Source organism: Carassius auratus, chromosome 47, assembly GCF_003368295.1.
Source record: "Carassius auratus strain Wakin chromosome 47, ASM336829v1, whole genome shotgun sequence".
Lineage (NCBI taxonomy): Eukaryota > Metazoa > Chordata > Actinopteri > Cypriniformes > Cyprinidae > Carassius > Carassius auratus.
In genome coordinates this window covers 10,255,165-10,265,603 of record NC_039289.1, presented here as the reverse complement: position 1 = coordinate 10,265,603, position 10,439 = coordinate 10,255,165, and the positions used below count along the sequence as shown (strand labels likewise).

General features: G+C 44.9%; 3 protein-coding genes and 1 long non-coding RNA gene across 4 annotated transcripts; 1 reads left to right on the top strand and 3 right to left on the bottom strand.

The window, feature by feature from the left end:
* Positions 1-471: 471 nt before the first annotated feature.
* On the bottom strand, positions 472-1,402 carry LOC113064627 (zona pellucida sperm-binding protein 4-like; the record flags this gene model as incomplete). Its single annotated transcript, XM_026235456.1, has 4 exons — positions 472-697; positions 769-866; positions 935-1,122; positions 1,192-1,402. Coding segments are annotated over 4 exons (708 nt in total), but the record flags the coding sequence as incomplete, so codon positions are not given.
* Positions 1,403-2,914: 1,512 nt separating this feature from the next.
* LOC113065074 (zona pellucida sperm-binding protein 3-like) lies at positions 2,915-4,968 on the top strand. Its single transcript, XM_026236202.1, has 8 exons — positions 2,915-3,478; positions 3,719-3,837; positions 3,921-4,024; positions 4,096-4,273; positions 4,369-4,486; positions 4,566-4,648; positions 4,709-4,800; positions 4,870-4,968. Exons 1-8 carry the CDS (start codon positions 2,945-2,947, stop codon positions 4,947-4,949), a joined length of 1,308 nt encoding a protein of 435 aa, XP_026091987.1. The 5' UTR covers positions 2,915-2,944; the 3' UTR covers positions 4,950-4,968.
* A 2,127-nt stretch (positions 4,969-7,095) lies between these two features.
* On the bottom strand, positions 7,096-9,437 carry LOC113064564 (zona pellucida sperm-binding protein 1-like). Its single transcript, XM_026235416.1, has 5 exons — positions 9,199-9,437; positions 8,978-9,126; positions 8,821-8,894; positions 8,495-8,741; positions 7,096-7,106 (listed from the first exon to the last, which is right to left on the bottom strand). The coding sequence occupies exons 1-5, from the start codon at positions 9,300-9,302 to the stop codon at positions 7,096-7,098; spliced, it is 585 nt and encodes a 194-aa protein (XP_026091201.1). The 5' UTR covers positions 9,303-9,437.
* Positions 9,438-9,595: 158 nt separating this feature from the next.
* Positions 9,596-10,044, bottom strand: LOC113064625 (uncharacterized). Its single transcript, XR_003278860.1, has 3 exons — positions 9,862-10,044; positions 9,696-9,793; positions 9,596-9,624 (listed from the first exon to the last, which is right to left on the bottom strand). It is a non-coding gene; the product is annotated as an uncharacterized LOC113064625 (long non-coding RNA).
* Positions 10,045-10,439: the final 395 nt, after the last annotated feature.

The window sequence follows — 10,439 nt, the reverse complement described above, 5'->3', positions numbered from 1 at the left end:
CTACTTACACTCATCTTTTATTCTTTCTTGTGATGGCCAGCTCAAACCAGAAGGAAGGAGGAGAAGAAAGGATGGAAGGGATTAAATTTAGAAGAGTTTAAAAGACCATGTGGTACACTTGTAGCATTTTTCACAATAAAGTTCATTTATAGCTGCATTCACACCATCTCAGAATTACTGAGTAACATCTCATAACTATAATCACTGTGCCTAAGAGACTTCAATAGGTAAAGTTCCTCTGAAATGGCAAAAGGACAGATGGGATGATGGTTGTAGTAGTGTTCAAAGCCCCTATCACACTGCGATTCCGGAAAATACATGGGTAAAGTGTTCCGGCAATTGTTCCCTGGGTCAATGTTGGGGTCAGTCCTCTCCATAATGTGCACCTCAACATACACAGGCTCTCGCAGGACTTTTGTGATGGGATAATCAGCGTCACTGTAGTAGGACGTGTAGGCCTCATCCCCTGAGGAACAACACTGGGGTTTAACCGGACTCCAGTTTGAAAGGCTTTAGGCAGACACAGGACAAGACCTTACCTTCAGCACAGCCTTTGGTGACACATTGGCCATTGGCCAGTCTGAGCTCCACCCTGAGAGGTCCAGGAGCGGCTACTGGTGGAGGTGGAGGAACGGAGTTGACCTCCACAACCAGAGCTTCCACAGAAGTTCCCGAATATCTACACTGGAAGAGAAACCTGGACGACACACAGCGAGCTTGTAGCATTTATCAGGGATTAGTGGTCACACCAAGTCATGGATCACCTACTCAAAATGACTGTCCCTTGTGATGGAACCATATGGTCCAATCCCCACTTCATACGATGAGGTCATTCGGTTTTCATACACCACATATCCACCGTCCTCCTGTCAATAGAAACGGTGTCAGCATCCAGTCCAAGCGATGCAGAATAAAACCAGTAGCAGCTGCTAACCATCACGCTCGTGCCACATGCGGTCACAGGGAACTGGTATATAGCAAAGGAAGGTGTAGACCCCACAGGAGCACAAGGTGGGTCGTTTCCACCCAGTAGTTGAACCGAATCCAGACTCAGTCGAGGCAAGGTAACGTCTCGAGACACCACTACCACAAACTGACCATCTCTAATACACTGGACAGTCACTAGAACAAGAGCAGGTTAAATTCAGAGAAACGGTTTAACACGAACAGAATAAGATGGAGAACGCTTACCTGCCCTCCCATAGAAACACTGCTGTCCGTTAAAGCAGCAGTTGATAGCTTCACACGCAGCACCACTGATCCCAGGTAGACCGCATTGGATCTGCTCAGAATCAGCTACAGCACATTTATCAAGTTGAACTGGCTTCTGAAGCGGAAACTGCGGCTCAGGTTGTTGTGGAACTGGCTTCTGAAGCGGAAACTGCGGCTTAGGTTGTTGTGGAACTGGCTTCTGAAGCGGAAACTGCGGCTTAGGTTGTTGTGGAACTGGCTTCTGAAGCGGAAACTGCGGCTTAGGTTGTTGTGGAACTGGCTTCTGAAGCGGAAACTGCGGCTTAGGTTGTTGTGGAACTGGCTTCTGAAACGGAAACTGCGGCTTAGGTTGTTGTGGAACTGGCTTCTGAAACGGAAACTGCGGCTTAGGTTGTTGTGGAACTGGCTTCTGAAACAGAAACTGCTGGTTAGTTAGCTGTTGAACTGGTTTCTGAGGTGGAAACTGCTGGTTAGTTAGCTGTTGAACTGGCTTCTGGAGCTGAAACTGCTGGTCAGTTTGCTGGATCATCAGAGCTTGAGCATTCTGAAGCGATTGACTCCACTGTGGGACAGCATGACAGAAAGCACAGACCACCAAAATCTGAGCCAAACACCAACTTCCAGCCATTGTTCAACAGCTAAACACAAAGTGAAGCTATTGCCCTTTGGTCTTTTTGTATTCTACAGGTTCCAGCTAATTAACGATAGTCCCTCCCTCTTCATTGACAACTGGGTGATTCTCATTGGATCTCGAGATTCAATTCTTATTGAGAGAAAACGCGTATAAAAGCAACACAGAGGCTGTGTCCACATCTTCACTGACAACTCTCTCAAGACTCGTTCACGCGGACGCTAAACATTCTTTCCAAATCTTTATCTTCGTCTGATACAGGCTCAAACATATCAGGTTGGATGCCTAATCTCGCCATCATTCACGCTGGACAGAAGAGATCTGCGCTGTGAAACAGACAATCAGAGCAGAGCTCAACATTATTGTTCATGACCCTTCCAAATAATTCTAGGGACAAATCCCAGGGTTGTAAACGGACATGTAAAACCGTTCCAGAGAATTTTTGCCCATACCCAAGCCACGTACCTTTTTATGTAGATCTCATTTAAAATATTGTATCAATGCATTCTATGGCACCTTTAGTTGGGATTATGAGATCATATTTTGGCCGGAAGCAATCATTTGAATTTCTCAACGATGGATTTGTTTCTTATAAACAGACAACCTTTCCCTTCACAAGACCGTAATTGATGTGAATTACTTGTGGATTATTTTGATATTTATAATAGCTCTTTGGACTTTCGTTTTGATGCCACCCATTCACTGGGGAGCAAGTGATGTAATTCTACATTTTTCCAAATCTTTTCCAATGATAAACTAAAAACTCTTTAAAAAAGAGAGAGAGAGATTTTTATGAATATTCTCTATTATTTGAGTCATATCAGGCGCTTTTTTAATGACATTCTTTGTCTATCATAAACACACTTTCAAACTTTAATTGTAAAATTGTGAATAAGTGTAGATGAAAATCTCAGATCCTTATCAAGCCTTCCATTGGCTAGTGACATTCCAGAACGTTCTCATTTGTTAATTACAGGCCCAGAGACCTTTGGAGGTCCAAAGGTAATCAATCAAGCTGAAAGGGGAGGAGCCGCTTAAATTCAAAGCTGTACTTAATGGCAAAGACGAGCACTGGTGGGTATTGTGTTAACGTTTGTCAGGATGGGTCTTTTGCAATGTCTGTTAGTGCTGGTTGTGCTTGTGGTGTTTGATCTGAAGAATGCTATTGGAAGTTTGAGTTCCAGTCAAAGTCCAAAAAGCAAGAAGCATCAATCATATCCAGCTTCCAGAGTGCCTGTTTCTTCTCAAGTGCTCGGGAACACTTTGCAGAAGGCCTCTCTGTTTCAGAGTCTCGACTACAGAGGATTTGCACAAGAGCCTCTTGGTCTTCAGGAGAAGCAGGTGTTGCAGGGTCCAGTGAAGCCTTTGGACTGGAGGTTTCCCATTGTTCCAGAAGTGCCGAGTGAGATGGCGGTGGATTTCCATTTGAGGCAACCTGTGACCCCCAGTAGTGTAGCTATTCAATGCGGTGAGAACCGGATTAATGTGGAGGTACAGCAGGACTTGTTTAGCAATGGTGAACTGATCCAGCCATCTGGTCTGACTCTGGGAGGATGTCCTGTTGTCGGTTTGGTCCCAGGCTCTAAGGTGCTCTTCTTTGAGAATGAACTGCAGGACTGCAACAGTGTCTTGATGGTAAGAGCTGTTAAGTGTTACTAGATTTATTGAACCCTACTAAAAATGGGGCCCTTGTTTTGGTATCGACGTTCTAGATTCAGGGAACCATCCATGGGACGGTTCTCTTATAGTGGGAAAGACTCTTAATAACTGCTTACTCGGGTAACCAAGTGTTATGGCATGACTTGCTAAGATGCCTTTTGGAATGGGTTCTCTTTTTCGGAGAACCCTCTTGGTAACAACGTCAGTCTCCTATAGATGACCAAGGATGAGCTTGTCTACACCTTTGCCCTTACCTACACTCCTGAGGCATTTGCTGGCACTCCGATTACCCGTGCAGGTGGTGCAGTTATTGGAGTTCAATGCCACTATCAAAGGTAAGCGACCTTTTGTGACTTGTGGCATTGCTTGCAGTGGTGGAACTGCAAGCCCATTTAATTGGTCACTTCTTGAACTGCAGGTTTCAAAATGTCAGCAGTAGTGCCTTGAAGCCAACTTGGGTCCCTTATGCCTCAACGGAGGCTGGTGAAGAAGTCTTGGTGTTCTCCCTGAAGCTCATGACTGGTTTGTGCAGTTTCTCTAGACCTTCTGCCTTCTGAACGAGGCTGTGCCTAAGCAGTTCTTCCCTCTTGCAGATGACTGGTCCTATGAGAGGCCTTCAAACTCTTACTTCCTGGGTGACGTTATTAATGTTGAGGCATCTGTGAAGGTATACAACCACGTCCCTCTGCGTGTGTTTGTGGACAGCTGTGTGGCCACCCAAGTACCTGATGTGAACGCCCTTCCGAGATATTTGTTCATTGAGAATCATGGGTGTGTTCATGTCACCAGATGCTGCAGAGTTGACTTGTTCTCGAGTTTGCTCCTTGTAACCGCTTTGTCCCTGACAACTACTTTTTACTCCTTAGATGTCTTGTGGATGCCAAGGTCACCGCTTCCAGCTCGCGCTTCATGCCTCGATCCCAGGAAGACAAAATCCGGTTCCAGCTGGAGGCCTTCATGTTCCAGGGGGGATCCAGTCCTTCTGTATGTATTATGAGTGTTGGAGAATGACCTCTCCCATTTGCTTTGGTTTGTGTCCCCTTACCCGTGGTGTCTCTTGCAGATCTACATGACGTGTGTTCTGAAGGCCACTCTTGCTTCTGCACCTAGTGACGCGCTCCACAAATCCTGTTCCTTTGCCAATGGGTATGTTCATGCCACTTACGAATACATTAAAGGTGCCATGTCTGATTTTTCGTATTGCAGGTGGCTTGCTGCTGATGGGAACAACCAGGTTTGTGGTTGCTGTGACTCAACATGTGGTCCTGATGGTGGAACTGCTGCTTCTCCTTTTGGAGGTAGGAAGGTGCTTTTAAGCTTGGTTTTTGACCCTTCAAGCACTTAACTTTGGTGTCTGCTTTTTCTAGGCCTTCGGTGGGAAGGGAAGGCCTCGCTCGGTCCTGTAGTGGTTCAAGAGCACAAGAAGACTTTAGCTGGTCTTCAATAAATGTGGGGGAGCAAACTTATTCTCGTTTCTGTTTTTCTTGTCTAGTTTAACCAATTGATTTTGTGCGAGGAAGTGGGTAGTCCTACTGTACCTATTCTCTTGCCAGAAGGAAAGGCTCCCTTTTCTCGTTAGGGAAGTTAATAAACCTTTTAAAGGGACCTGCTGTGAGCTCCCTTTTTTAGGAGTACTGTAAAGGTGGAATACATTGCCCATGATGCTGTAAAGGGAACTCTGTTAATTGGCACTTGTGCCAAAAGAGTTCTGCGTGAACGTCCACTTCCTTGAAGCACTGCAGATTTTTGCGTGCATCTTATGCAGTGAACTTGATTTTCTTCGTGTTGGTAACTTCAAATGAGCAGTTTAATTTCCCCCTTGCATCCCCCAAATAGGTTTGATCAGTTAAATTTGTTTCCTAATGCTCTTTGTTGACATCTCTCATGCTTTTTAAATCCATGTACAATAGAAGCGCACTCCCAGTATCAACACTGGCACTACGTTTTCCACCTTCAAATGGGTTATTTATAGGCTTTACATTTTAGGAAAACGGCAGGCATCGCTTAAGTTTAGTATTTGGTGTGCCGAACCTGTACTGACGTAAGGGGTTTTTTGTGCAGTAGCAGGTCAGTTAGAATTCTGAAAAATCATTGACGAATTGACTCCCAGTGAATGACCTTTTTTGGTTTGTCACTTGTGCAACATCTTGGGCGGTTTCAATACTAAAGGGATACTCCACCCCAAAATGAAGATCGTCATCACTTGCCCCCAAGTCGTTCCGAACCCATAAGAGCTTCGTTCATCTTCGGAACCCCACTTATTTTGGATGAAAACCAGGAGGCTTGTGATTTGGCCCACAGGCTGCCAAGTAAAATGCACTGTCAAGGTCCAGAAAAGCATCCTCGGAGTAGTCAGACTGTGTACGTTCTTCTGTGTCAGCCGCGCCACAAGCATATGTTCTCCTCGCTTCCTAACGTTACGGTTCATCCACTGATGGCAGATGGGTAATTCCGATGGTGCTTTTCTGGACCTTGGCAGTATATGGGATGGTCACAGGCCTCCCGGTTTTCATCCAAAATATCTTTAACCCCTTTGCTGTCAAGGATAGTCACCGGCCCCAGATTATTGTTTTACTTTCACAGCACGTCAAACCTCTCTGCTGACAGAGACCGGATTCGCCCGTGTCTTGTCCATCATAACTGTGCATCATATCCCGCCCCATCCTACCCATGATGCATTTCCTGTACACATCTGTGTTGATATCTGACCACAACAACACAGAGAAACCTCTGTACCCATGAAACATCCAAATAATTAACACACGATTACGTTAGTTAATGGTATGTGATTTTGGGCGTTTTTATAACATAAATGTACATCTGAAATGCTAACTTGTGCAGCGACGTAAAAGGCTATAAATAGCATATTTTTACAGCAGTAAAATTCCACATGTGATCGCAAAAGGAGGTTATTACAAACAATCGGTTAATTTTCATGAATAGTCTTATGTAGCTTGATGCTAACGTTAGCTCTAATGCAGCTACATAGCAGGTGCAGTTCTTCTTCATAATGCATTTTGTAATCATTTTGTCAAAGGTTGTAAGAAAATGTTTTGTTGTAATTTTATAGTAAGGCTTTTGATAATAGTGGGGTAAATGTATACTGGAATAATGATAAATGAAGAATCAGGATTTTGTGTCATACCTGGCCCATGTGTGAAAGGCTCGTTTTGTAACAACAATAGAATCATGAATGGGGCAGTTTTGCCGGTCCAAACAAGAGATAATTGCATTCCAGGAGTCATAAATCAATTTTACTAGCCTTCTCTAAAAACACACATGACACGGTCTTAGAAAAGGTTTCATAAATGTGGTACCCGTCAAGGAGTAAATCTTTATGGTTTGACTACGCCACCCCCTGATGATGGGCAGGAGGACCCACAAGTCTTCCCTTAATGTAGTGTAGCTAACTCTATATTTTCCCCGCAAAGGGACAGTTGACAAGAGGCAGGTATATAAATGTATTTCAAATTTATTACAATTTAATACAAAAAGTGTGGAAAAGTTATTAAAATGGCTCTTAAATACTGCTATACAATTGGTGGATTCTCCTCAGTCTAGGAAGGTCGGATCAGCCAATGCGAAACCCCTGCTCAGGTGGACCCTGGTGAGACAAAAAGAAACAGGAGACAGCAACCCAGCACCAGAAGAAGCATGCAACACAGCAAGCACCACTCATTCAAGATCTTCAGATACCACGACAAAGAAATCTCACACCGTGTTATGGTTATAAAGACACCCCAAACCAATGTCTCTAACAATGTGGTCCCTTGGCAAGAAGGGGCAAAGCATCAGTGTGGATCCGGCCTTGTACAGGGATAGCCTAAGCAAAAGACATAGTTAGGGAGGAGACCCACCAGCACGGATAACACCAGTTTAAGGAACAATGCTACTACCAGTAGGGCACATGGGTGGTAGGCCCAGAAGCAAAATCACATCACACAAACAAACCAACAAAACAATAAAAAAATGCACATTAATCACAAGAAAACAGTGGCTGGCCTGGTCCTTTTCAGTATGCTCAACTGTCCCACAGCTCATTGACATATGAAGACAAAGGTGAACATTCCGTTGCGATGCAGCCCAGCAACTCAGGTCACAATGAGGTGATCACAACACATTTTAAAACTCCATGCAGAAGCCTGTGTCCTCCATGAAGAGTAGACACACACTTCTAGAAATTACCCTACACTGAAAAGGAAGCCCAACACGCACAACAGTGTCCAGCACCAACACAAAGAGAATCTGCCTTGCAACCAGCAGACACTTATCACTTCCTAATTGGTCATGTGACTTTTCAAAACATCATGTGATCCTGGGTGTGAACGTGATGCAACTAGGTTGTGTGCCTGCCTATGTAGATCCCCACATAAAATTCACACTTTGTGAGATTATATTCTGAAATGTCAAAATGAAGTATTAGTAGACTTGTGGCTTTAGCTTCATTATGTATCTAAAATCATATCCTACATCACTTTTAAATAGGTTTTTAATATTTTTACTGACATGTTTGAGCTTACATACATCTCTATTATAACCGTCTAAGTAATTCTGATTCCTGAACAGTAAACTTTGAGGTGTCAGCTGTGTGAACCGATGTTGATTATGTATCTAGTAAGAAAGACTCCTTAGCAGCAACCTTTTAATTTTGGGCATGTCATTCGTGTCTCCATGCTGAAAATGGGGGGTGACAAGTAAGGGGTTCAATTGTGTTCCAAAGACGAATGAAGTTTCTACAGGTTTGGAACGACACGGGGGTAAGTGATTAGTGACACCATTTTCATTTTGGGGAGGAGGATCCCTTTAATAGCATTACTTTGAGTTGAGGACAATTGACACGGTTTCGTGTTTGCTTCAAGACAGTCGAGAATTGATTTCCATTTAAAACTTGAGCTGGATTTAAAACAAAAGCCGCAAGTAATCCACATAACTTTATATTGTGAATATCGGGAGCCAAACTACCGTTTGGAAGACAAATTAAAATAGGGGAACCTTGTGCTGCCCAGGTTAACAACTGGAGGATGGAGAAAGGAATGCCTTGGTTTAATGGTGCGAGGAAAAAACAACTGGAAGAGGCACGTAATCCCGGATTCTGTCGAACCAAAACAATAGACAAAGAGATACCTCGGGGTTCTGCAGGGTTTATTAAAAACACTAGATTTACATGACCAGAGTAACTTCTCCCACTAGAAACCACAGTCTGCTCCCCAGAGGACAGCCTTGATACGGGTGTCTCTTCCTGAAAGAGAAGTGTTAGAAGTGAGAACGCACTTCTAAAATGCTCAGTTCCTCTTTGTCGAGAGAAAGCAAGAACTCACGTTTCCTGGTGCAGCTTTGCTCACAAAGAGCCAGATGATGGATGGCACACCTCTGTACTGCAGTGGATGAAGACCTGACAGGGAAGAAAGAGGGCTTCAAGTCATAGAATCCACAAGTAGTAAATACACAAAATGTTCAAGTAAAGGGGGGGCATACGGTTTCCTGCAGAGCAGCCAGTGAGGCTGGATCTACAAATGTGAACATCTTCACAAACAAAGCGCTTGTAGTGGGTTGGGAACTGAAGACCAGACGATCCAGTCACTGGAACCAGTGTGGTCAGATAGCGGTCGTCCTGGTAAGGGCATCTGAAGACAAAGGAGAAGGTTAGAAAGGGTCTCCCAGCAGACTAAAAGGATGAAGATTGGCTGTACACTCACCCGTCGATCAGAAGGTCCCACTGGGGGAGACTGAGTGGACTGGGGGTTGAAGTAGTCCAACAACGTCCCAGCATCAGGACAATGTTGGGGTCAGTCCTCTCCATAATGTGCACCTCAACATACACAGGCTCTCGCAGGACTTTTGTGATGGGATAATCAGCGTCACTGTAGTAGGACGTGTAGGCCTCATCCCCTGAGGAACAACACTGGGGTTTAACCGGACTCCAGTTTGAAAGGCTTTAGGCAGACACAGGACAAGACCTTACCTTCAGCACAGCCTTTTGGTGACACATTGGCCATTGGCCAGTCTGAGCTCCACCCTGAGAGGTCCAGGAGCGGCTACTGGTGGAGGTGGAGGAACGGAGTTGACCTCCACAACCAGAGCTTCCACAGAAGTTCCCCGAATATCTACACTGGAAGAGAAACCTGGACGACACACAGCGAGCTTGTAGCATTTATCAGGGATTAGTGGTCACACCAAGTCATGGATCACCTACTCAAAATGACTGTCCCTTGTGATGGAACCATATGGTCCAATCCCCACTTCATACGATGAGGTCATTCGGTTTTCATACACCACATATCCACCGTCCTCCTGTCAATAGAAACGGTGTCAGCATCCAGTCCAAGCGATGCAGAATAAAACCAGTAGCAGCTGCTAACCATCACGCTCGTGCCACATGCCGGTCACAGGGAACTGGTATATAGCAAAGGAAGGTGTAGACCCCACAGGAGCACAAGGTGGGTCGTTTCCACCCAGTAGTTGAACCGAATCCAGACTCAGTCGAGGCAAGGTAACGTCTCGAGACACCACTACCACAAACTGACCATCTCTAATACACTGGACAGTCCTAGAACAAGAGCAGGTTAAATTCAGAGAACGGTTTAACACGAACAGAATAAGATGGAGAACGCTTACCTGCCCTCCCATAGAAACACTGCTGTCCGTTAAAGCAGCAGTTGATAGCTTCACACGCAGCACCACTGATCCCAGGTAGACCGCATTGGATCTGCTCAGAATCAGCTACAGCACATTTATCAAGTTGAACTGGCTTCTGAAGCGGAAACTGCGGCTAGGTTGTTTGTGGAACTGGCTTCTGAAGAGGGAACTGCGGTTAGGTTGTTGTGGAACTGGCTTCTGAAGCGGAAACTGCGGCTTAGGTTGTTGTGGAACTGGCTTCTGAAGCGGAAACTGCGGCTTAGGTTGTTGTGGAACTGGCTTCTGAAACGGAAACTGCGGT